Source organism: Phoenix dactylifera, chromosome 6 (genome assembly GCF_051530095.1).
Source record: "Phoenix dactylifera cultivar Ajwa chromosome 6, Ajwa_hap1_PhDact_Kaust_v1.1, whole genome shotgun sequence".
Classification (NCBI taxonomy): domain Eukaryota; kingdom Viridiplantae; phylum Streptophyta; class Magnoliopsida; order Arecales; family Arecaceae; genus Phoenix; species Phoenix dactylifera.
The window spans coordinates 27,241,780-27,269,355 of NC_143195.1; the positions used below are offsets into that span (position 1 = coordinate 27,241,780).

General features: G+C 41.0%; 2 protein-coding genes across 2 annotated transcripts; one reads left to right on the forward strand and one right to left on the reverse strand.

Moving 5' to 3' along the window:
• Positions 1–19,854, reverse strand: LOC120110855 (uncharacterized). The gene is made up of 2 exons (XM_039126729.3): positions 17,439–19,854; positions 1–357 (listed from the first exon to the last, which is right to left on the reverse strand). The coding sequence occupies exon 1, from the start codon at positions 19,111–19,113 to the stop codon at positions 17,686–17,688; it is 1,428 nt and encodes a 475-aa protein (XP_038982657.2). The 5' UTR covers positions 19,114–19,854; the 3' UTR covers positions 1–357; positions 17,439–17,685.
• Positions 1,695–27,333, forward strand: LOC149753383 (uncharacterized). Its single transcript, XM_089923961.1, has 2 exons — positions 1,695–5,536; positions 25,397–27,333. The coding sequence occupies exons 1-2, from the start codon at positions 5,509–5,511 to the stop codon at positions 26,965–26,967; spliced, it is 1,599 nt and encodes a 532-aa protein (XP_089780087.1). The 5' UTR covers positions 1,695–5,508; the 3' UTR covers positions 26,968–27,333.
• The last annotated feature ends 243 nt before the right edge of the window (positions 27,334–27,576 follow it).

A 27,576-nucleotide genomic window follows, 5' to 3' on the forward strand; every position in this document is an offset into this window, starting at 1 on the left:
TTAGAATAATAAGTTGGTGTCAAATTTTATTATGAATTGGAAACTTTTACGCAATGGGTCCATGAGGAAGGGAGGGATGGGAAGAGGTTGGTGAATTTGAGACTTTAGGACTACGTTGACATTCACAGACCCCAGGGCAATGCCAGTGCTTAGTAGATCCCATCATAAAGAAGGAACGTTATTGCGCATCTACAAATGTTAATGCCTCTGTAATCAAGATGGTTTGGACCCCCGGTGTGCAGCTACTGATTTGAAATATACTCATCTTGGTTGAAGTCCTGCCCTTATATCGGCCGAGCCATCCCTACTTATAACATAATTTCTGGTATCAGGAAATACCTACAGGTTCCCATTCGACTGCATAAAGAAATAATAAAAAGATTAGTGCCATACATACAACTCATGCCAGTATTCTCACACATAAAAGAGCATAAATTGATCTTAATTAGAAGAATAATATTTTATCCAATGCAGAGGGAAGTAGTCAAAAAACACCTTCATTTTTGTTGATTTGTCCTTTTTCTCCGTAATGATGATCATCATAACATTAGCGATAAAATAATGAAAATATTGTAACAGTGGTTCACCCTTTTACTGCTCAACAGATTGCTAAATAACAGTCCACTGATGGAGAATAACAGTTTATTGGGAGGCTGTCACACCAATAATGCGTTTTAAGGGATGACTGAAAAAAAGAGTTGCTGCACACATCCCTGAAATTTTTTTGCATCTCATGTAAACATGTGCTTAGAACTGACTCAGTTTGAGTTTCAGACAACAGCCTTTCCATCAGCACCCATTAGCTTTACCAAACTTGACTTGGAATAGGCATTAATTAGAGGCCCCAGAGACCTAAATGGCCCTTCAAATTAACCCTATTCTTATTGAGGTTAATTTATGTTTCTTTTATTTTCTAATTCGGGTATCTTGGCACTGTCATGTTTTTCCTCTTCCCCCTTCTGGTCCCTTCTTTGAAGTCCTCAAATGTCAAGAATAATCCCTTTTTCCTGCTATATCTGAGAGGATCCAATCCCCTAGATAATCACATTCCCAAAGCCATGACATGTTGAAAGCCATGGAGAGGATTTAAGTAAAAAAAATCGAGAGATAATTCAAAAGATCATAAAGATACAAAAGTCTTGAAGACTCCAAAGCCTTGCTAATGTTACAAACATGACTGACACTCACCTCCTGTGATTAGTTTAAAGATGGCATAAAGTGCAAAATGATGATGTAAAGCATAAACGAAAAGCTGCACTGGTACAATATGCACTGTGCCACAAATTTAAAGGATGAGAAAGGAGGAAAAAACAGCAATTATTTTAGCTTCCTTGAGTTTTGGGGACTAACCTAGGTAATCATCTTAGAAACCGTCCTAATAGATCTAATCTGGTATACTGCAATATGTTTTGACTAGCTAAAACATATATTGAATAAATCCCATTCAGTTACTGTACCCATCTAATGTAATCTTGGAAACACTGCCAATGGATCTAGAAAAATAATCCAATTTAAGAATACTTTCATATTATAAAGATTGTGTGGGAAGAGCCTTTCCTCAGCACCCTCTAAAAGCATTTCCTTGTCCACAATGACCAGGTCCCATTGAACAAGCATTTTCCTTGAGGAGTTTGACTTGTCCATCACTTCTCCCCAGCAGTGTAGCTTTAGAAAGGTATTCTATTGTAATAACCCCAAAATATTTTTTTATATAAAAAGGGATAGAATAGTCCTTTAAAATTGATATAAGGGTAAAATTGGAAGGAATCAAAAGATAATGGCATAGTTGTAGATACGTTGAAGTGGTAAGGGTAAAATTGGAAGGAATCAAAAGTTAATGGCATAACGGTAGATATGTGGAAGTGTTAGGGGCAAAATGGGAATTTAATAATATTAAAAAAGGGGTGAATAGTATCTTGATGTGATTTAATTGGAGGGTTTGAGCTGGCTCACGGGAGTGAAACAGAGAGGAGAGGGGGAAGGTTCTCAGACGACACAGAGAGAAAGAAAAAGAGAAGAAGAAGAAGGAAAGGAAGAAAGGAAGAGGAAAGGAAAGGAAGAAAGAAAGAGGAAGGAGATCCCGGTTGCACTTCTAGCTGAAGGGAAAAACGTAGATCTCCTTCTCCTCTACGCAAGGACCTCGATTTCCACAAAGAAAAAGGTAAATATCCATCCCTATCTAGTCTTTTGATGACATTAGGCTATACAAAGGGTGGATATAGTCTAGAGGGGTCGGATAAGGGTTGTAGAGGCGGTTAAAAGAGGAAGAATCGGATTTTGACAAAATTTTCCGGCACTACGGAAAAACTGTGTCGAAGTCCCAACTTCGGCGAATTATTTAGGGGGTCAAACGGCCTCCGATGATGATGCATGTTATCTCTTTGGAATCCTCTATGAGTGTAGAATGTTAGGTAAAAATTTCATCAAATTTGGAGTCCTGAAAGTGGATCAAAACCGGGATGAAGTAACCCACTATCAGTTCGGGTTACTGTTCATCCGGGTGGAAAATAGGGGATTTCATGCTATAATAGAGTATTAAGCCTAGATCAAGCTAAAAGGGACCTTGTACTCATGCAAAGGAGTCCCTAATACACATAAATGGTGAGTTAATTAATTAAAAAGGAAAAGAAGAAAGAAAAGAAAAGATTTAGGGAACAGGGGAGTTGAATCAATTAAAGTTCCCTATGTTATAATTGGCACGTAAATTATAGCCCTTGATACAAGACTAAATGTATTGTAAATGCATGTCACAGTTGGGCAAGAAGCTAGGGAACAAGAGGAAGAAGTTCTCCACTGCCTGCTGTAGATTTTTGGAGGCGTATCAGGGCTGTGCCAGATTGACAGGTGAGTGGGAGTCATGTACTTTGCACCATGAGCATCCTTAATTCATTTTCATGAATGTCGCCAAGTGTGAATTGATTCCACTTGAGCATATTGATTGATATTGTAGTAGATTTCTCTATAATCTTGATTCTCTATGCTTGATTATTCTATACATGCATTTGAGGGAACATTGAGAGGAATTACGAGGGGTTGATGAGTAATCAAATTGATTCCGAATTGTGAAATGATTTCTTTTGTAAATTGATTTCATTTCATCTATTTCAAAGACTTGTGAGTGGGAGTTTGTACTTTGCACCATGAGCACATTCCTTATTCATTTTCATAAATGTCGCCAAGTGTGAATTGATTCCACTTGAGCATATTGATTGATATTGTAGTAGATTCCTCTATATTTTGATTCTCCATGCTTGATTATTCTATACATGCATTTGAGGGAGCATTGAGAGGAATTACGAGGGGTTGATGAATAATTAAATTGATTCTGAATTGTGAAATGACTTCTTTTGTAAATTGATTTCATTTCCTCTATTTCAAAGATTTGTAGAGCCTTTTTAGTGGTATATTGAGTTGTATTGCACTTCCTTGACCCTCACTCCTAACCCTGATGTTAATTTATGATTGGGTCATGATCGAGTGAGTGGTAATCTTGATTATACTCCTTTTTAGTAGAGTATTGGGAGGGTGCATTATGGCATTTATGCATGGCTTGGCAGTATCTGCAGGACACCTATAGTCGATGGGGTTGAACATCGGCCTTTGTGCACATAGTAGCCTTCTGGGTGGGCGGAGCCCAGTCCCTTCCTAGGGGGGACACGGCCCTAGGCGTAGGATCGGCCGGTCCTACGACTTATATTCTGCTTGCCGCCGGGCATAGTAAGACCCCGCGAGGTGCAGTATGGCTTTCCGCGGATGTAGAATTCCCGCGAGGTGCCGTTTAGTATGTAGATGTGAGATGGATTTCTGTTCTGGATACTGGCCGGCATTTATATGATCAGTGTGGTGTCTTATCCTGCATATGCATGTGACAGTAGGGAGTTGTTGCTGGTTCGCCTGGGGCGTAAAACCCACCTCCCGATAGCTGTCTAGCATTTATGTTATCGGTATGGTGTCTTATCCTGCATATGCATGTGACAGTAGGGAGTTGTTGCTGGTTCGCCTGGGGCGTAAAACCCACCTCCCGACAGCTGTCTAGCATTTATGTTATCGGTATGGTGTCTTATCCTGCATATGCATGTGACAGTAGGGAGTTGTTGCTGGTTCGCCTGGGGCGTAAAACCCACCTCCCGACAGCTGTCTAGTGATGATTTACATATTGGTGTGGTGTCATATTCGATGTATGCATATGGCAGTAGAGAGTTGTTGCTGGTTCGCCTGGGGCGTAAAACCCACCTTCCGATAGCTGTCTAGCATTTACATTATCGATATGGTGTCTTATCCTGCATATGCATGTGACAGTGGGGAGTTGTTGCTGGTTCGCCTGGGGCGTAAAACCCACCTCCCGACAGCTGTCTAGTGATGATTTACATATTGGTGTGGTGTCATATTCGATATATGCATATGGCAGTAGGGAGTTGTTGCTGGTTCGCCTGGGGCGTAAAACCCACCTCCCGATAGCTGTCTAGTGATGATTTCAGCATATTGACACCTGATTTGTATGTTCCAGCATTATGATCTGTTGAGCATATTCATGAGTAGCATATATGTTTACTTGATTATTCCATATATGCTTCAGATGAGTTGATATTGATTGTGGTGATATTGATGATTTACTCCATATTCTCTATGTTGAGATCATATTCATCTTGTTATTGATCTTGAGATTTCACCTCGAGCCATGATTATATCTGGTCTCATGTGCATAGTACTCTCTACTCCACTCACTGAGTATTTATATACTCACTCCCCAGTTTGGTGTTTTTGATTGCAGGACAGGTATTGTATAGAGAGGAGCAGGATTAATGGTTGCCTGCTAGCTGTGCCGCTCCATAGTATAGTATAGTATAATGTAGATAGAGGTTTATTCCCTTTTGGTGTATTATAAACCTTTTGTTGTATTTAGTGTATAGTTACAGTCATAGATCCTGTTGTGGATATGGGTTTGACCATGGATGGAATGGGAACCAGATTTTTATACAGTTGAGTTATATACCTGTGATGATGTATTGATATATATTGTCCAGGTTCGTTATGTGACAGGTTATGTGATTGCTGCTCTGACAGGTAGTGTGTTGTATGTATTGAGATAATCCTGACAGGTCACCATAGGAAAGGTGATCATTTTGTGCATGCATCATGCCAAAATTTTCAGAATTTATTGATGGTTGATAGGTAGTAGGGTTCTACGTGGTGGCTGGTGGCCTTATGCCTACCCGCACCCTAGGACCGTCGCGGCGGCCCGCCGGGAACGGGGCGGGGGTCGTGACAAAGCTTGGTATCAGAGCAAAGGTTAAGAAGAGTCCTGTCAGAGCAATAGGATGAGTCAGGATTAAGTATAGGATTATACTATGGAGCATAGGATTTTTCTGTATGTTAATTTATGAGTCATTTACAATTCAGTAAAATATATTATGACTCAGTGTGTAACGACTGCCCTCTCTTTTTAACTCTTTTAGAGACATATAAAGAATACCTCCAAGGAGAGGATCTGCTCGTCCTGGAAGGAGGATGGAGCCAGATATAGCATTGGATGCGGGTTCCGCACATGTCGAGCCTAAAGAAAAAAAAAATCTCCTCCTGCTGATAGACGGAGGGTTGATGATCAAGGAGAGGTAGGAAGTAGAGATGCATTGATGGAACAGTTACTGGCGGAGAATCAGGCTCTGAGGGAGCAGATTGCTCGGGGGAAATCTCCTGCCCCGTCAGTAGTATCCATCTCACCTCCTGTACCTGTGCCAAGAAGTTTGGCCAGGCGAGCTCTAGATGATGAAGGGATTACTGTACAAGAATTTCTGAGGCTCAGAACCCCAGAGTTTAAGGGGGAAGAAGGTGAAGATCCTCAGAGATTTCTGGAGGAGACTGAAAAGATGATACGGGGACTGCCCTGTTCTGATGCAAGAGCTATAGAACTTGTAGGGCTTACAATGAAGGAAGATGCCTGGGACTGGTACCAGAGACAAGTGGAGGACAGATTGTACAGTAGGAATCCTCCAACCTGGGAAGAGTTCAGGCAAGCAGTGATGGATGAGTTCTTGTCTCCGGCTGAGAGGGAGAATCGGGCTCTTCAGTTTGAGAGGCTGAAGCAGATGCCCGAAATGAGCGTATCTGAGTACGCTCGTGAGTTCACTAGATTGGGGAAGTATGCTCCTTACATCATCCCCACTGAAGCTGCCAGGATAGAAAGATTCAGGCGGGGTCTGATTTCCCCGCTTTATAATGTAGTACTGGCAGTAGAGGTCCCCACCTTGTCTAGGCTAATTAATAAAGCAAAACAGTGGGAGACCAGAAACAAAGAGGAAAGAGCTGAAAGAGAACAGAGAAAAATGAGTATGGGGAAAGGGCAAAGCAGTAGAAATAGATCTGAGGGAGTAGATCTCTCGGAGGGCCCGACGGAGCAGTCTGTACGCTCAGCTCCACCTGCCCCACGTAAGAGGAAATGAAGGGAAAGAGGTCAATCACAAGATACTTTTCTGCCATCAGTACCTCGTCCTCCGGTCACTATGGCCAGAACGGAATCCAAGTTCCAATCATGGCCAGTATGTGGCATATGTGGGAAGCAGCACCCTGGCAGATGCAGAATGGGTCAGGGAGTGTGCTACAGATGTGGACAGCCGGGTCATTTTGTCAGAGAATGCCCGCAGGGTGCCACCCAGCAGTTTGTGTCTTTGGCATCCTATCCTTCTGTGCAGATGGACAGGCCTAGTAGTAGGGAGCCTGTAGGCAGAGGCAGAGGTCAGACACCAGTGTCACAGCAGAATGCTGGACCATCTCAGCCATCAGCTCCAGTAGGCAGAGGGCAAGGAAGGGTGTTCACGGTAAATCCACAAGAGGCACAAACATCGAATGCAGCTATGACAGGTAATTTACTCTTTTAAATTCGAGGACGAATTTTATATAAGGGGGGGAGGATGTAATAACCCCAAAATATTTTTTTATATAAAAAGGGATAGAATAGTCCTTTAAAATTGATATAAGGGTAAAATTGGAAGGAATCAAAAGATAATGGCATAGTTGTAGATACGTTGAAGTGGTAAGGGTAAAATTGGAAGGAATCAAAAGTTAATGGCATAACGGTAGATATGTGGAAGTGTTAGGGGCAAAATGGGAATTTAATAATATTAAAAAAGGGGTGAATAGTATCTTGATGTGATTTAATTGGAGGGTTTGAGCTGGCTCACGGGAGTGAAACAGAGAGGAGAGGGGGAAGGTTCTCAGACGACACAGAGAGAAAGAAAAAGAGAAGAAGAAGAAGGAAAGGAAGAAAGGAAGAGGAAAGGAAAGGAAGAAAGAAAGAGGAAGGAGATCCCGGTTGCACTTCTAGCTGAAGGGAAAAACGTAGATCTCCTTCCCCTCTACGCAAGGACCTCGATTTCCAAAAAGAAAAAGGTAAATATCCATCCCTATCTAGTCTTTTGATGACATTAGGCTATACAAAGGGTGGATATAGTCTAGAGGGGTCGGATAAGGGTTGTAGAGGCGGTTAAAAGAGGAAGAATCGGATTTTGACAAATTTTTCCGGCACTACGGAAAAACTGTGTCGAAGTCCCAACTTCGGCGAATTATTTAGGGGGTCAAACGGCCTCCGATGATGATGCATGTTATCTCTTTGGAATCCTCTATGAGTGTAGAATGTTAGGTAAAAATTTCATCAAATTTGGAGTCCTGAAAGTGGATCAAAACCGGGATGAAGTAACCCACTATCAGTTCGGGTTACTGTTCATCCGGGTGGAAAATAGGGGATTTCATGCTATAATAGAGTATTAAGCCTAGATCAAGCTAAAAGGGACCTTGTACTCATGCAAAGGAGTCCCTAATACACATAAATGGTGAGTTAATTAATTAAAAAGGAAAAGAAGAAAGAAAAGAAAAGATTTAGGGAACAGGGGAGTTGAATCAATTAAAGTTCCCTATGTTATAATTGGCACGTAAATTATAGCCCTTGATACAAGACTAAATGTATTGTAAATGCATGTCACAGTTGGGCAAGAAGCTAGGGAACAAGAGGAAGAAGTTCTCCACTGCCTGCTGTAGATTTTTGGAGGCGTATCAGGGCTGTGCCAGATTGACAGGTGAGTGGGAGTCATGTACTTTGCACCATGAGCATCCTTAATTCATTTTCATGAATGTCGCCAAGTGTGAATTGATTCCACTTGAGCATATTGATTGATATTGTAGTAGATTTCTCTATAATCTTGATTCTCTATGCTTGATTATTCTATACATGCATTTGAGGGAACATTGAGAGGAATTACGAGGGGTTGATGAGTAATCAAATTGATTCCGAATTGTGAAATGATTTCTTTTGTAAATTGATTTCATTTCATCTATTTCAAAGACTTGTGAGTGGGAGTTTGTACTTTGCACCATGAGCACATTCCTTATTCATTTTCATAAATGTCGCCAAGTGTGAATTGATTCCACTTGAGCATATTGATTGATATTGTAGTAGATTCCTCTATATTTTGATTCTCCATGCTTGATTATTCTATACATGCATTTGAGGGAGCATTGAGAGGAATTACGAGGGGTTGATGAGTAATTAAATTGATTCTGAATTGTGAAATGACTTCTTTTGTAAATTGATTTCATTTCCTCTATTTCAAAGATTTGTAGAGCCTTTTTAGTGGTATATTGAGTTGTATTGCACTTCCTTGACCCTCACTCCTAACCCTGATGTTAATTTATGATTGGGTCATGATCGAGTGAGTGGTAATCTTGATTATACTCCTTTTTAGTAGAGTATTGGGAGGGTGCATTATGGCATTTATGCATGGCTTGGCAGTATCTGCAGGACACCTATAGTCGATGGGGTTGAACATCGGCCTTTGTGCACATAGTAGCCTTCTGGGTGGGCGGAGCCCAGTCCCTTCCTAGGGGGGGACACGGCCCTAGGCGTAGGATCGGCCGGTCCTACGACTTATATTCTGCTTGCCGCCGGGCATAGTAAGACCCCGCGAGGTGCAGTATGGCTTTCCGCGGATGTAGAATTCCCGCGAGGTGCCGTTTAGTATGTAGATGTGAGATGGATTTCTGTTCTGGATACTGGCCGGCATTTATATGATCAGTGTGGTGTCTTATCCTGCATATGCATGTGACAGTAGGGAGTTGTTGCTGGTTCGCCTGGGGCGTAAAACCCACCTCCCGATAGCTGTCTAGCATTTATGTTATCGGTATGGTGTCTTATCCTGCATATGCATGTGACAGGCTGGTTCGCCTGGGGCGTAAAACCCACCTCCCGACAGCTGTCTAGCATTTATGTTATCGGTATGGTGTCTTATCCTGCATATGCATGTGACAGTAGGGAGTTGTTGCTGGTTCGCCTGGGGCGTAAAACCCACCTCCCGACAGCTGTCTAGTGATGATTTACATATTGGTGTGGTGTCATATTCGATGTATGCATATGGCAGTAGAGAGTTGTTGCTGGTTCGCCTGGGGCGTAAAACCCACCTTCCGATAGCTGTCTAGCATTTACATTATCGATATGGTGTCTTATCCTGCATATGCATGTGACAGTGGGGAGTTGTTGCTGGTTCGCCTGGGGCGTAAAACCCACCTCCCGACAGCTGTCTAGTGATGATTTACATATTGGTGTGGTGTCATATTCGATATATGCATATGGCAGTAGGGAGTTGTTGCTGGTTCGCCTGGGGCGTAAAACCCACCTCCCGATAGCTGTCTAGTGATGATTTCAGCATATTGACACCTGATTTGTATGTTCCAGCATTATGATCTGTTGAGCATATTCATGAGTAGCATATATGTTTACTTGATTATTCCATATATGCTTCAGATGAGTTGATATTGATTGTGGTGATATTGATGATTTACTCCATATTCTCTATGTTGAGATCATATTCATCTTGTTATTGATCTTGAGATTTCACCTCGAGCCATGATTATATCTGGTCTCATGTGCATAGTACTCTCTACTCCACTCACTGAGTATTTATATACTCACTCCCCAGTTTGGTGTTTTTGATTGCAGGACAGGTATTGTATAGAGAGGAGCAGGATTAATGGTTGCCTGCTAGCTGTGCCGCTCCATAGTATAGTATAGTATAATGTAGATAGAGGTTTATTCCCTTTTGGTGTATTATAAACCTTTTGTTGTATTTAGTGTATAGTTACAGTCATAGATCCTGTTGTGGATATGGGTTTGACCATGGATGGAATGGGAACCAGATTTTTATACAGTTGAGTTATATACCTGTGATGATGTATTGATATATATTGTCCAGGTTCGTTATGTGACAGGTTATGTGATTGCTGCTCTGACAGGTAGTGTGTTGTATGTATTGAGATAATCCTGACAGGTCACCATAGGAAAGGTGATCATTTTGTGCATGCATCATGCCAAAATTTTCAGAATTTATTGATGGTTGATAGGTAGTAGGGTTCTACGTGGTGGCTGGTGGCCTTATGCCTACCCGCACCCTAGGACCGTCGCGGCGGCCCGCCGGGAACGGGGCGGGGGTCGTGACATCTATAGACAAGGGGACGGGACGAAAATAAATAGATTTAAAGTCTATAGTAACCCTGGTTTCTGATCTATTTCAATCCCAAAGCCAAACAGCAGATTTCATATCATTCACTCACAACCATTTGATGGACATTTGCTAGGCCAAATGTATAAATAAAACCAGCTCGTACTGAGCTCGTTTTCAGATGAAGGTACTGTAAATGCACTAGGCATCTCAAGAAAGTCCTTCGATAGCACCTTTTCTGACAAATTGCACACAAATCTTCTTTTGAGTAAGATTTAATGATGCATCATTCATTTTTCTCATTATTAGAAGTCGTGTTGTAGGTAATTTCTGCAAGTCAGAAGCACTCTCTTAGTGTACTACCAAAACTTGATCATGAATTGAGATTGATCATAATCCATATGGTCTCATAAGTAGGAAAAAGGAGGTAGAATGGGCACAAAGAATGGAAAGGATATACTTAAATGGTAGTCGATGTAGAAATTTTTGAAGGAAGGGAGTAGCTAATTGACCAAATGTCATAGCTAGGGTGAGAAGAACACAACATGTTGGGTAACAATTCATTGTGATTAAATTGGGACAGCACCATCTTAGTTGTCAATGCAGCTTGGCAATGTTTAACATGATCATACTTGTTTAAACAGACTATTAAATGATTGAACAATTAAAAATGTGTTTTAATATTAGTCCTCTCTATCCCTCTCTCTCCCCCTCCCCCACCCCCTTTTTTTTCTGCTGGCAGAAGGGGGGAGCTGAGCTGGTATTTCATGATAGGATTGAACCCTTAATCTTACTGATGCAAAATCAATGATGGACCTCTTAGGACCTTTTAACAAAAGATCCATATTATTGACCATGTTTACAATATTTGAGATGCTTAAGAACAAAAAAAATCAAGTTTATTGACAGTTTCTTATCTATGCATCAAGTACAAAATATCCCTAGGTGCGTTATATTTGTTCGATAGTGCATGCTTCATCAAGACCATGGTGCAGTTTGAGCTTAGGAGGAGTGGAGCATAGACTGAGTGAAAAAGAACATGAATTATTGCACGACGCTGGGATTTTGCCATAACATTCTCTTGAAATTGTTTTGCATACGCATATTCAAAGCTCTATGCTCTATTTTTTCCCCAAGTGGTTGTAGGTAGAAAAAATCAGCACCAGCAACATAGATGGGTTGAATTAGGTTCAGGCAAGGTTAAGAACCATTTAAAAAGAACCTAAATTTAATTTAATCAAATCAAGAACATGCAAACTCATACTAAACCTATATAAATTCGGATTGACTCCAGATCAATCCATATAGCACATTCAAAACTCAAAAAAAGCAGAAATATTTAAAAAAGAAATAAAAATTCACCTAATATTGAAAACAAAACCCTCACCAAACCTCCCACCCCTCTCATTCCTCACCCTACATCATACCAATGTTTTGAAACTCGAACTAGACCAGCAGGTTCGACTGATTCAACCAAGGACCAGATAGGTCTCCAATCCGAGTTGTTTAGAAATTTGAGAGTGGATAAAAACCAGCAAAAACTGGTAGAACCGAATGGACCGGTTTGAACAGGCCGGTCCGATCTGAGTTGCCTTTTTTATTTCAACGTTGTTTGGTCCATCTCTGGATGTCATTGAAGACCATTCTCATCTCCATTAAAACCCTTAGTTCCTATCCTTCTCTCCTCATCTAAATCCCCATTGCTCTGCCCTACCGTCCCTCCTTAAATCTCTGGCCTCTCGAGCTCCATCATTAGGTTTTACTCCTCAGTCCAGTTGTTATCCCGATCGATGACTGTGCACCGCCACTGCCTCTTCTTGTCAGTTTGGGTGGCCGCATCAGCAGCCTTGTGGGCAATCTCGATGGTGAGCTTGATCTTGCAGACCTTGTACTTGTTGAGATCGAGAGAGCACCATGGCATCTTGTTTCTCCTAATGAGAGAGTAGTCAGAGTTGTAATGGACGAATTTGGAGATTTCCAAAGGCTTCTTAGAACTCGAGGAGATGAAGATGTGTTAAGACCTCGAAGAGGACATCGCTAGGTGGAGAAGCTTCGATCCTTTTTGGATATACTCTTGGCTGCTAGCCAGGTAGATGAAATTATCTTTGAAGAGATCGTCGCCGTGTAGATGAAATATTTTTTGGATAATTTTGTCTATTTTTTAGATTTTTTCTTATTTTTTGATTTTTTTTCATAATTTTTGAAAATAAAAAATATATTTATGACGTCAGCGTATGCATGCTGGTGTCGTTGGCCGAACCAACCGGTCAAACCAGTTTGACCGGTGAACCGGCTAGGGCACCAAGTCGCCTGCTGGTTCAGTTTTCAAAACATTGCATCAAACCACCCATCTATCCACCTCTATTCTCTTCATATCTCCTAGAACACTAGTCCCTTTCATGGCCCTACCCACAACTCTTCCCTCTCCCTCCACCTTATTGCCTTCCCCCTCCTTGCTCTGCCATCAAAGGTTCAAACAACCATCAAAGTTCACCGGTCATTATCAAATCAAGGTAGAAGGAGGAGCAATGTTAAATGTCAAAGGAAGCAAAGACTACGAATGCAATCACATGCAATGGATAAAGAGAGAATGTGGGTGCATTAGGATTATGATGACTCAGGTTGAAGATGCACCTAAAAACAACTGCGAGTCAATCTTGCACAAAATCCCCCAAAGTAACAATTCTCCAACACAAACACAAGGTAAATCTCCATGAGAAGACACCAATGTGAGACACTCCAGATGGCCCCACAATGTTCAGCATGACTTTACAAAAGGGTACAAGGTAGCACTTGACTTACAAGTGTATCCAATGGACGCAGAATTTTGAACAAATTGGCACAACATGCAGCTAATGGAATAGACCACTGCACATTAGACCCAAAAACAACATCGCTGCAGTTAGCATAGTTTGAATTCTTAAGTGAAACCACTTCTATGACATCTGGCATCAAACTACCTTTTAAATGGCACTTGAATCGCCTCAAGCAAAGCTCAGATGAAGGATATGGTCAAATTATTAAAGTGGTGTCGGTGCAATTAGGCTCCTGAAACTATGGCCAAAAGCATGGTTTTAGAAGGATACCAAAATTGCTGGAACCATAGCATCAATACATCTGACGGACTGTCAGAACCATCTGATGGTGAACTACCTCATCATCGGTTCACAATTAGTCCATATCCAACACAAATTGGATCTAGGATGATCCCATGGCATCATAACTATCATCCGAAGGCATCCGACAATGTGATTGTCACCTTTGGAAGGAATTTGCTTCTAGAATGCTCTTGAGGAGAGATTTCTTGTTCTAGTTGTGTTGAAACTTAGCTAATTGAGTTTTAGTCTCAAGTACTAGAGAACCCCCACGAATTTCCTTCAATGTATGAGACCTAGAATACTACAAATAGGACATTTATGTTTTTCTTTTTCATCATTGAAGTTAATAAAGCCATTTCCTTGAGAGTTTTCTCAATTTCTTGTGGTGTGATGTTGTTCAAGGCCAATGGTGCGCTATGGTTCAAAAAGAAGATACTGGGAAGCCAGAATTCCTCAACCAAGGCCCTATGAAGACTAGAGGTGGGATGCCAAAACTTCTGCAGGAAGAGAAGTTCTAGCTTTTAGTTGATTTTTGAATTCAATTTTAGCTTCTAGTTGGATTTGCATCTAGTTTGATTCGCTACCACTTCTAGTTTTCTTTCAATGTGCTACTCCGGTCTTATACGAGAAAAGGGCTCTCTTACATGCATCGTATGGGGAACAAGGAGAAGGCCAAAGATGGCGGTTTATCAAGTAGATGTTTTTGACAAAGAGGCATGGAGAGACATCTCTCCTCTTCCCCCCAACCCAAGCAATCTTGGACACTTATATAAAATTAACCAACTCAAATCAGACTAGATTTGAGTTGATCCAAAACCTAATGGGTCACTAAATTTCAACCCTAATCTAATTTTCTCATGTAGGCTTCGGTAGGATGCCAAGTCTAACTTAAGGACCGTTAGCACAAGAAGAGATTTCTTTATGCCCGCAGAACTCAAATTTTGCAAATTTATCTCGTGATTATTGAAATCCCGCATGTTTCCTTTTGGTTAGTTGGTAACTCAAAATTTTCATTATTTTTCAAAGTTGTAGTTGAGCCAATATGTCTATTCAAAGTATTTTCCTTTTGTCTTCTCCTTTCCTCCAATATTATACCAAGTATATTATATGATGTGCTTTGTTCTTGACATTATGACAGGGTACACACATTAATATCTTGGCGAGTAAGACTTCAACACAAACACATCCATGTGCTTATGTGTGCATAATATTGGTACTGCTTCATTCAAAGTTTCAATCCTTATCATATGATGTGCAATGTTGCATAATGATATTTCTTTCACCCATGCTTTTTGGCAACACATCTTTTATAAGATTAAATTTTTCCATAATCGATGAATAATCACTGTTCTTAGTTTTTAATATAGTTTGGTGTGTTTTATGAGATATGTTTATCAACAACAGCATGTGTATGTAGAGAGCTTGTATTATATGGTTCATTTAACATGTCTGAATTTCACAAGATGATGTCCATTATAACTACAAATAAATCTAGTTAATCCACAGGAAATGAGTTGGTCACCATATAGTGTTTTCAACCCAAAACATAAGCATGCTATTTGATCTTTCAAACCTAGCATTAAAAAGATTTTGTTGCGTTATCAATTTGTTTGCAACATTTAGTATTGAATATTCAAACCATGCCAAATGCTTTCACTCATCCTTTAAGATGGCACCTTCAAATTCTCCAAAATTTTGAACTAAACAACAAAGGGTTAGAAAATAGCAAGCGGTAGAACTTATCCAGTCACATTTTGCTTACCCTGAAATGCGCTTAGGTGAAATTAAAATATGTCAGAACATCTAATGAACAAAAAAATGTTGGACCAAATGCATCTCTTAAACAGACAAGATAAGCAATAGGAAATGGATTTTCTTATACAACAATTCATCCTCTTAGACTAGGTTCCATTTTGAACAAAAAAATTACACCTATAATTATTTTTTCCGCAGTCACTTCTATAAGTAGGCACAATCTATGCAAATGAAGAAATCTAATTGTAAAGGTTGGTTTAGTTTTTCATTCTCTTTTTCTTCCATATGGCATTATCACTGAGCAATATGTTAATGTTCTTGTTTCAGCTTTGATTAGATTTCTCTTTTACTCACTATCATTGAGACAATCATTGGTAGGACTATAACGATGATATCAACAATGGAATATAGGCAAAATAGAAGCCATGAGAAAAGAAAAAGGATTTTGCATAACCAATATCACAAAAACTTACTTCAAAATAAGATCCATCGACATATTCTAGGTCCAATATAAACTAACCATGCTAAGCATAATTCATGAGCTTTCTCCAAATCTATAATTTGAAAAAGTTCAGAATCCACATTCAACAACAAAGGGTTAGAAAATAGCAAGCGGTAGAACTTATCCAGTCACATTTTGCTTACCCTGAAATGCGCTTAGGTGAAATTAAAATATGTCAGAACATCTAATGAACAAAAAAATGTTGGACCAAACGCATCTCTTAAACAGACAAGATAAGCAATAGGAAATGGATTTTCTTATACAACAATTCATCCTCTTAGACTAGGTTCCATTTTGAACAAAAAAATTACACCTATAATTATTTTTGCCGCAGTCACTTCTATAAGTAGGCACAATCTATGCAAATGAAGAAATCTAAATGTAAAGGTTGGTTTAGTTTTTCATTCTCTTTTTCTTCCATATGGAATTATCACTGAGCAATATGTTAATGTTCTTGTTTCAGCTTTGATTAGATTTCTCTTTTACTCACTATCATTGAGACAATCATTGGTAGGACTATAACGATGATATCAACAATGGAATATAGGCAAAATAGAAGCCATGAGAAAAGAAAAAGGATTTTGCATAACCAATATCACAAAAACTTACTTCAAAATAAGATCCAACGACATATTCTAGGTCCAATATAAACTAACCATGCTAAGCATAATTCATGAACTTTCTCCAAATCTATAATTTGAAAAAGTTCAGAATCCACATTCAAGACCTTAAGCTATTTCATTCGAGGACATAACACATTCTAGCCACAAGTCAACTTTGAACAAATATGAATAATAATTATGCATCAACCAAAAAATGGAAATATATTGCTGTTTTTACACACAATCAAAAGTCTGGTTTGTGAATTAACTTCCTGTCAAATCAGATTGCTTGAATATCTGTCTTCATCCTCAAAATATGTTCCCAATTTAATTCATCCTGCTCCCTCAACTTGCAAAGTTATCATTGTCTCACAACATACCATATATGTACTCTTTAACACTTTGTCTGTTTTTATCCATGGACAGGATACAGAGCAATAGAAAGAAGCCTAGCATTCGAGAGCAAAAGAATCAAGAGTATGATTAATCCAAACAAGCACAAGCTCTGTGTGTTATGTAAGAGAATGATGACTCAACAATGTATAGAAAAAATTATTAGTCATCATGATTGCACAATTCCTAAGTTGCTGGTCCAACGAAATATCTGCATGATTCCTGGATGTCTTCTAGTAAAACATACTGCTATTTTTCACAAACTAACTTATTTCAATATTCCATAACACTAAGTTGGATCAGAAGCGATTGATCTAAACTTATATGGCAAAAAAAATGAAGTATGTTTATCAAAATTAAAAAACTGATATTCACCAATAACTTTCAAACACACATTCAAGTAGATCAGCTCCATTCACCTTTAAGGGAGCTAATTATGATACATTTACCAACAACAGAGTTAGATTGATGGCAATATTTCATTATTATCTGTCAAGGAAACAAATATAGATTACACTAATGTTCACAATATAGACCTGCATGCTGTACATTAGCTAACATCTGATGAAATAAAAGAAAAGAAAAATAGCATAGTTGTACTTACACAAAATACTGCAACCAAGCTAGGCAGATTCTGGCACATCTTTTTTCATCTTCCGAGTCATAAAGAGCACTCAGAATCGCAAAATGCTTTTCCGCAGCGAGCAATGGACTTGGACTGCATCATGTAGTAGGACCACTCCTCAAGAAACGCAGAGATAAGGAGAAAGAAGCAGGAGGGTAAAGCCGTAAGGGGAACTCTGCTTTGAAGGCATTTTTGTAGCATCCTTTTGAGTACAATGCTGTTGCTTTCAGTAAAACCCAAATATGCCTCTGGCAAATGAATGTGAATTTTTCGCCCTACTCTTGCTTGTAGTTCTGCTGCTTCTTAAAGGAGTCAAATAAAAGCGAAGAAGTCCATTATCTAAGTTCCCAGGGGAAGAGTAATGGACACTCCGGCTTCGACCAAGCTCATATGCCCTCTTCTTTTGCCAATCAGGTCTAGAATTATGAAGATCACCATTAGCAGCATTTATAATTCTGTTTATGCTCTGGCTTGTTCCAACAGAATTGAGGCCATTCCCATTATAATGTACTCCACCAACAGATCCCGCAGTTTCTATAGTCTTGTCCTTCCGGGCTTGCCAAGACTCAGACAGAGACCTCTCCAACACATGTTCGCGTTTCTTTACAAAATCCCTGAAAGGGCTTGTCATACTGCGATCCCACACTCTACTCCACCTGTGTGATTTTTTTCTGCTGACATCCAAAAATTTGATTTCTGAATTAGATTCTTTGCAACTCCGTTCTTTGAAAAAGCTTCCCAAACTACTTTGTGATGATAATGGTCTATCAGCAGTTTTGCTAATAACACAATTATCAGCAGTTGGCTTATGGTCTGAACTGATATCTTCTTCAGGTAAACTTCTCTTTGTCCTATTGCAACCTCCTCCACGTTCTTCAAGGCAGGCGAATGAGCATGCTAGTGCCTTGCTCACCATTGAACCATCCCATGAATGTCTAGGTAATTCCCAGTGCGAGGTCTTGCTGGAATCATGAGACATCCTCCAGTCACAAGAATGCCGGAAGTCAGTCTTGCTATCCAGCTGTTTATCCCCATCTCCATCACTCAAGCTCCTGTCATTCAGCTGGTTCTTCTTGAATGTGCTACTCTTCCTCCATCTCAATCCCTTATTTGGCAGCATTAAACTCAACCAAAGTGGCACGCCTTTGCCTTTCAACTTCCCATCTTCTAAGGACTTGACCCTCCTGTCAAATCCAGCATTATCCCTAAGATTGCCGGCAGCATCAGAATTGTTCTCTGAAATCCTAGGGTTCACCTCAACCTGAACATCCTTAGAACTATTCACGTCATCGGAAACACCAGTTTTGCATTCATACCCATGTTTCGAAGACCCGAGACTTCCAGCAGCTGAATTCTCTGTCACAAGCTGGTCTTTTGATGGATTTTCCTTGCTAGCAACACTGTCAGCATCATCCAACTGAAATAAAGATAGGAGAGTCTTCCTTACTCTGACCTCATTAGGCTCCTTATCAGCACCAGGAACAGCAATGGAGACCTCAACAATTTCACACTGGGAACCATCTGAGGGTTTCAAGCTCTGTTCCGCAGAGCCAACACTTGATAACCTTTCAACCAAGCAAAGTGAACAGAAACCAGTGAAGAACTGAGACGGGTGCCTTACACACCTAGCAAAGCTTCCATTTTCTGGGTTCATCTTAACAAAAAAGGGCAAAAACCTAATCAAATCATTAAGAATCAAATATCTGAAGAATAATCATCACCAAAACCCCCCCAAATCACTGCAATCGGCTCAGAAATGGAGGAGAAACCTAATTGCGAGGCAGAGCTTAAGGGAGGTAAAAATTGAAGCATTGAAGCAGAAAAACAACCAAATAGCACAGAAAGCTATGCTTCTATTACACTAAATATCAGAAGGCAAGAAACCTATAAATCTAAGAACACTGAAAGCTGGCGAAAATTCAGCAATTGTTCACCTTAAGATACCCAAATTTACTGCATTTTAAAGATGAGACAACCCCCAAAAGGAAACATAACCGAGAAACCCAAGATCCCAGAGGGAAATAAAGTAACCGTCAAAAAAAGCTTCTAACTGCCTGCCCTTTAAAGGAACATAGAACCCCAAGAAGATCAATACCAAAAAACAGCCCAAGATTCCAGGGATTTCGCAGAGACATTCAAGAAACAGCGGAAATGGAAGAAACCCAACAAGAATGAGAGCTCAAGCAGAGACTTCTCCCCTATTCGACAACTGGAAGCAACGAACAATCACCAAATACGATGGAAATTGCTCCAGAAATCGAGGCCCTAAACAATAGATCGCAGCTTCCCCATGCATTTGGTCGAAACCCTAGAAGAAGAAATCCGCATCCAAGACGAAGGGTCCCCGCGGTTCCCATCGCTGCATAAACCCTCATTTAAGTCTTCGGCGAATCGTCGAGGGGTGGTTCTATATACACCCCCCCTATTGCTCAGGACACCCCCCAAAAATTAAAAAAAAATTAAATACTCTCTACACCCCCCCATTTGCTAAGGACACCCCTAAAAAATTAAAAATTCCTAAATTACCCCCACCCTCCCCACCCCCTCACCTAAATTGCTCTCTACACCCCCCAAACCCCCCCACCCCGCTCTTCCCCTCCAAAACACCTCGCCAACGCCCAAAACCCCCCCGTTCCCCCTTCTCCCTCTCGTCGCCGGCATTCTCCCGATCTCCGACCACCTCGCCGGCTTCTCCCGGAACCACCTCGCCGGCTTCTCCCGAAATTTTTTTTTTTCACGGTTCGTGCTCCGTTCGGCACTGGATCGCCGAACAAAAGGCTTCTGTTCGGCTGAACAGTGCCGGACAGAAGCCTTCTGTTCGGCAACCCTCAACCGAACAGATCTGTTCGGTTGAGGGTTGCCGAACAGAAGGCTTCTGTCCGGCACTGTTCAGCCGAACAGAAGCCTTTTGTTCGGCGATCCAGTGCCGAACGGAGCACGAACCGTGAAAAAAAAAAATTTCGGGAGAAGCCGGCGAGGTGGTTCCGGGAGAAGCCGGCGAGGTGGTCGGAGATCGGGAGAATGCCGGCGACGAGAGGGAGAAGGGGGAACGGGGGAGGAGGGGTTTAAGGGGGGTTTAAGGGGGGTTTGAGGGGTGTTTTTTTTTTTTTCTTTTCAAAACGAAACGGAGGAGGAGGAAGGGGGGGTGTATGAGAAAATTTCAAGGGCAATATGGTAATTACACTAAAGGTTAGTTTGGGTATTTTTTTTTTTGGTTTTTGGGGGGTGTGCTGAGCAATAGGGGGGGTGTATATAGAACTACCCATCGTCGAGGAGTGACTCAGTTACCAAATTACCCCGATAGTTTAGTAAAACAGTAGAAAGACTATTGCGTCCGTGCCCTCGGCAGATACCGAATCGAATATAATACCCTGTCTTCGGCCTGTAACATATTTAATCATCACCGTCCGATCAAATGATCGGCATCCTTGGAATGTTTAAAGGGTGGAGGATCAGAGGTAGACATGTCAGTTAGTCGGTTCGTGGCAGCTCGGCGTACAGGGGTAGTTTACGTAGTAGGCCAAGCGGAGCTCAACCTCGGACACGTGGCGTAAGCGCAGAATCTTCTAGGAAGCCGCTAATCGACTTCCGAAACGGTCGAGGGGCGCCTGCGGCCCTTCCTTCAAAAAAAAAAAACCCGTATAATTTAAGGTGCCAGCATTCGTTTCATCCAATTTTTGATTATATCAATTTAATAAATAAAATAAAATAATGGAGCGAAATCAGAAAATCAAACAAATGAAGAAGAGTGTTGGATTTTCTGATTTTGCTCGATTTTTTAATTTTTTTTGCCTAAATTGACGCTTCCGAAAATGGGACGACTCAATTGCTAGTCCCCCTCAATTTTATGGTTAAAAAATGGTGGTGGAGAGAAATCTTAAATCTTGTATATGTGGCTAGAGCCTAGATGAATCTTACAATCAGAGCAAGCATAGAGCGGAGGATATAGAGATGGAAACGGCCAACGATAGGCCTCGAGAGGATGCAAGCTAGGGTTTTGGAAGAGAGCTCGACCATAAGAGAGGATTTGGTGAGGAGTATGATCTCGTTGTGGGAGGTGGCCTTGAGGATGGTGATTTTGAGGTTATCAGAGAGGTGGTGGTGGAAAAAGTGGAACAGGGGCAACAGAGAATAGATTGAGATTTTCTCACTGTGATCAAGAGTAACAAAATTAAGTGCTCTCATTTTTCTTCTCGTTTAAGTTTTGATGATGTGGCATGCTTGACTATATGTCGAAACGGTATTAGTGTAGCGTATCGCTCATGTGGTGCATATTTTTTATTAAAAATTATTACTATTGGTTTGTGGTAAACATCATCTTTCTTACATTAAGATGAGTCATTTAAGATCTAAATGGTGAGAGTGGTTTAGTATTAGTAGTTTATGCTTAAAAATTAATTAGCCAAAACTAAAGTGTGGATTTACTTTAGTTCTTAATGAGAAAAGGCCATCATCCACGTGATATGTTGGGAGGCCAGTATATAGACACATTTTGTTATGTACTTAAATGATTTTGCTAATGAGTATGTATATTTCCGTAGCATAAAATAATTTTTGTTATTTACTCACTAACATATTTTTCTATAAAACTAATGCTTGATGCTTGAAAAATAATTTTTACATATTTAGTTGAATCTCAGATCCTTTTTGTAATAACCCCAAAATTTTTTTTTATATAAAAAGGAATAGAATAGTCCTTTAAAATTGATATAAGGGGTAAAATGGGAAGGAATCAAAAGTTAATGGTATAACAGCAGATATGTTGAAGTGTTAGGGGCAAAATGGGAATTTAATAATATTAAACAAAGGTGAATAGTGCTTTGATTTGACTTAAATGGGGGTTGTCTGGCGGTGGGTTGGCTGAGAAGAGGGAATTGAGACAGAGAGGGAGAGGAGGTCTCAGGCGTGGAAACACAGAAAGAAAGAAAAAGAGAAGAAGAAGAAGAAGAAAGAAGAAGAGGAAGGGGATTCAAGGAGGAAAGGGATCCCGGTTGCACTTCCAGCTGAAGGGAAAAACGTAGATCTCCTTCTTCTCTACGCAAGGACCTCGATTTCCAAAAAGAAAAAGGTAAATATCCGTCCCTATCTAGTCTTTTGATGACATTAGGCTATACAAAGGGTGGATATAGTCTAGAGGGGTCGGATAAGGGTTGTAGAGGTGGTTAAAAGAGGAAGAATCGGATTTTAACAAATTTTTCCGGCACTACGGAAAAACTGTGTCGAAGTCCCAACTTCGGCGAATTATTTAGGGGGTCAAACGGCCTCCGATGATGATGCATGTTATCTCTTTGGAATCCTCTATGAGTGTAGAATGTTAGGTAAAAATTTCATCAAATTTGGAGTCCTGAAAGTGGATCAAAACCGGGATGAAGTAACCCACTGTCAGTTCGGGTTACTGTTCATCCGGGTGGAAAATAAGGGATTTCATGCTATAATAGAGTATTAAGCCTAGATCAAGCTAAAAGGGACCTTGTACTCATGCAAAGGAGTCCCTAATACACATAAATGGTGAGTTAATTAATTAAAAAGGAAAAGAAGAAAGAAAAGAAAAGATTTAGGGAACAGGGAAGTTGAATCAATTAAAGTTTCCTATGTTATAATTGGCACGTAGATTATAGCCCTTGATACAAGACTAAATGTATTGTAAATGCATGTCACAGTTGGGCAAGAAGCTAGGGAACAAGAGGAAGAAGTTCCCCACTGCCTGCTGTAGATTTTTGGAGGCGTATCAGGGCTGTGCCAGATTGACAGGTGAGTGGGAGTCATGTACTTTGCACTATGAGCATTCTTAATTCATTTTCATGAATGTCGCCAAGTGTGAATTGATTCCACTTGAGCATATTGATTGATATTGTAGTAGATTCCTCTATAATCTTGATTCTCCATGCTTGATTATTCTGTACATGCATTTGAGGGAACATTGAGAGGAATTACGAGGGGTTGATGAGTAATCAAATTGATTCCGAATTGTGAAATGATTTCTTTTGTAAATTGATTTCATTTCCTCTATTTTAAAGACTTGTGAGTCGTAGCTTGATTATACTCCTTTATGAGTAGTTAAATTTGATCTGAATTGTGAAATGACTTCTTTTGTAAATTGATTCCATTTCCTCTATTTCAAAGATTTGTAGAGCCCATTTCAGTGGTATATTGAGTTGCATTGCACACCCTTGACCCCTCACTCCCAACCCTAATGTTAGTTTATGATTGGGTCGGAGTCGAGTGAGTGGTAGTCTTAATTATGCTCCTTTTTAGTAGAGTATTGGGAGGGTGCATTATGGCATTTATGCATGGCTTGGCAGTATCTGCAGGACACCTATAGTCGATGGGGTTGAACATCGGCCTTTGTGCACATAGTAGCCTTCTGGGTGGGCGGAGCCCAGTCCCTTCCTAGGGGGGACACGGCCCTAGGCGTAGGATCGGCCGGTCCTACGACTTATATTCTGCTTGCCGCCGGGCATAGTAAGACCCCGCGAGGTGCAGTATGGCTTTCCGCGGATGTAGAATTCCCGCGAGGTGCCGTTTAGTATGTAGATGTGAGATGGATTTCTGTTCTGGATACTGGCCAGCATTTATATGATCAGTGTGGTGTCTTATCCTGCATATGCATGTGACAGTAGGGAGTTGTTGCTGGTTCGCCTGGGGCGTAAAACCCACCTCCCGATAGCTGTCTAGCATTTATGTTATCGGTATGGTGTCTTATCCTGCATATGCATGTGACAGTAGGGAGTTGTTGCTGGTTCGCCTGGGGCGTAAAACCCACCTTCCGACAGCTGTCTAGTGATGATTTACATATTGGTGTGGTGTCATATTCGATGTATGCATATGGCAGTAGGGAGTTGTTGCTGGTTCGCCTGGGGCGTAAAACCCACCTCCCGATAGCTGTCTTGTTGATGATTCAGCCTATTGACACCTGATTTATATGATTCAGTACTATGACCTGTTGAACATATTCATGAGTAGCATATATGTTGACTTGATTATTCCATATATGCTTCAGATGAGTTGATATTGATTGTGGTGATATTGATGATTTACTCCATATTCTTTATGTTGAGTTCATGTTCATCTTGTTATTGATCTTGAGATTTCATCTCGAGCCATGATTATATTCTGTCTCATGTGCATAGTACTCTCTACTCCACTCACTGAGTATTTATATACTCACTCCCCAGTTTGGTGTTTTTGATTGCAGGGCAGGTATTGTATAGAGAAGAGCAGGATTAGTGGTTGCCTGCTAGCTGTGCCGCTCCATAGTATAGTATAGTATAATGTAGATAGAGGTTTATACCCTTTTGGTGTATTATAAACCTTCTATTGTATATAGTGTATAGTTACAGTCATAGATCCTGTTGTGGATATGGGTTTGACCATGGATGGAATGGGAACCAGATTTTTATATAGTTGAGTTATATGCCTGTGATGATGTATTGATATATATTGTCCAGGTTCGTTATGTGACAGGTTATGTGATTGCTGCTCTGACAGGTAGCGTTGTTGTATGTAATGAGATAATCCTGACAGGTCACCATAGGAAAGGTGATCATTTTGTGCATGCATCATGCCAAAATTTTCAGAATTTATTTATGATTGATAGGTAGTAGGGTTCTACGTGGTGGCTGGTGGCCTTATGCCTACCCGCACCCTAGGACCGTCGCGGCGGCCCGCCGGGAACGGGGCGGGGGTCGTGACAGAGGTGGTATCAGAGCAAAGGTTAAACAAGAGTCCTGTCAGAGCAATAGGGTGAGTCAGGATTAAGTATAGGATTATACTATGGAGCATAGGATTTTTCTGTATATTAATTTATGAGTTATTTACAACTCAGTAAAATATATCATGACTCAGTGTGTAACGACTGTCCTCTCTTTTTGACTCTTTTAGAGACATATAAAGAATACTTCCAAGGAGAATGGAGCCAGATATAGCATTGGATGCAGGTTCCGCACATGTCGAGCCCCAAAGAGAAAAATCTCCTCCTGCTGATAGACGGAGGGTTGATGATCAAGGAGAGGTAGGAAGTAGAGATGCATTGATGGAACAGTTACTGGCGGAGAATCAGGCTCTGAGGGAGCAGATTGCTCGGGGGAAATCTCCTGCCCCGTCAGTAGTATCCATCCCACCTCCTGTACCTGTGCCAAGAAGTTTGGCCAGGCGGGCTCTAGATGATGAGGGGATTACTGTACAGGAATTTCTGAGGCTCAGAACCCCGGAGTTTAAGGGGGAAGAAGGTGAAGATCCTCAGAGATTTCTGGAGGAGACTGAAAAGATGATACGGAGACTGCCCTGTTCTAATGCAAGAGCTATAGAACTTGTAGGGCTTACAATGAAGGAAGATGCCTGGGACTGGTACCAGAGGCATATGGAGGACAGATTGTACAGTAGGAATCCTCCAACCTGGGAAGAGTTCAGGCAAGCAGTGATGGATGAGTTCTTGTCTCCAGCTGAGAGGCAGAATCGGGCTCTTCAGTTTGAGAGGCTGAAGCAGATGCTCGGAATGAGCGTATCTGAGTACGCTCGTGAGTTCACTAGATTGGGGAAGTATGCTCCTTACATCATCCCCACTGAAGCTGCCAGGATAGAAAGGTTCAGACGAGGTTTGATTTCTCCGCTTTATAATGCGGTGTTGGCAGTAGAGGTCCCCACCTTGTCTAGGCTGATTGATAAAGCAAAACAGTGGGAGACCAGAAACAAAGAGGAAAGAGCTGAAAGAGAACAGAGAAAAATGAGTGTGGGGAAGGAGCAAAGCAGTAAAGATAGATCTGAGGGAGTAGATCTCTCGGAGGGCCCGACGGAGCAGTCTGTACGCTCAGCTCCACCTGCCCCACGTAAGAGAAAGTGGAGGGAAAGAGGTCAATCACAAGATACTTTTCTACCATCAGTACCTCGTCCTCCGGTCACTATGGCCAGAACTGAATCCAAATTCCAATCATGGCCAGTGTGTGGCATATGTGGGAAGCAGCACCCTGGCATATGCAGAATGGGTCAGGGAGTGTGCTACAGATGTGGACAGCCGGGTCATTTTGTCAGAGAATGCCCGCAGGGTGTCACCCAGCAGTTTGTGCCCTTGGAATCCTATCCTTCTGTGCAGATGGACAGGCCTAGTAGTAGGGGGCCTGTAGGCAGAGGCAGAGGTCAGACACCAGTGTCACAGCAGAATGCTGGACCATCTCAGCCATCAGCTCCAGTAGGCAGAGGGCAAGGAAGGGTGTTCACGGTAAATCCACAAGAGGCACAGGCATCGAATGCAGCTATGACAGGTATGCTCCTCATTGATAAGATTAAAGCTAGAGTGTTGTTTGATTCTGGAGCTACCCATTCATTTGTGTCCCCTTATTTTGCTAAGAAGTTAGCTAAGGATAAGATATTAATGCATATTCCCTTAGCTATTAGTACATCTGTAGGGGATAGTATAAAAGCGAAGTATGTGTATCCTACCTGTGTGGTAGAGATAGAAGGTAAAACACTTCTAATTGATTTGATTTCCAATACCACACCGAGCAGAATATGAAAAGCAGATACACTCACCCCTTTGAGTAATCAGGTAATTTACTCTTTTAAATTCGAGGACGAATTTTATATAAGGAGGGGAGGATGTAATAACCCCAAAATTTTTTTTTATATAAAAAGGAATAGAATAGTCCTTTAAAATTGATATAAGGGGTAAAATGGGAAGGAATCAAAAGTTAATGGCATAACAGCAGATATGTTGAAGTGTTAGGGGCAAAATGGGAATTTAATAATATTAAACAAAGGTGAATAGTGCTTTGATTTGACTTAAATGGGGGTTGTCTGGCGGTGGGTTGGCTGAGAAGAGGGAATTGAGACAGAGAGGGAGAGGAGGTCTCAGGCGTGGAAACACAGAAAGAAAGAAAAAGAGAAGAAGAAGAAGAAGAAAGAAGAAGAGGAAGGGGATTCAAGGAGGAAAGGGATCCCGGTTGCACTTCCAGCTGAGGGAAAAACGTAGATCTCCTTCTTCTCTACGCAAGGACCTCGATTTCCAAAAAGAAAAAGGTAAATATCCGTCCCTATCTAGTCTTTTGATGACATTAGGCTATACAAAGGGTGGATATAGTCTAGAGGGGTCGGATAAGGGTTGTAGAGGTGGTTAAAAGAGGAA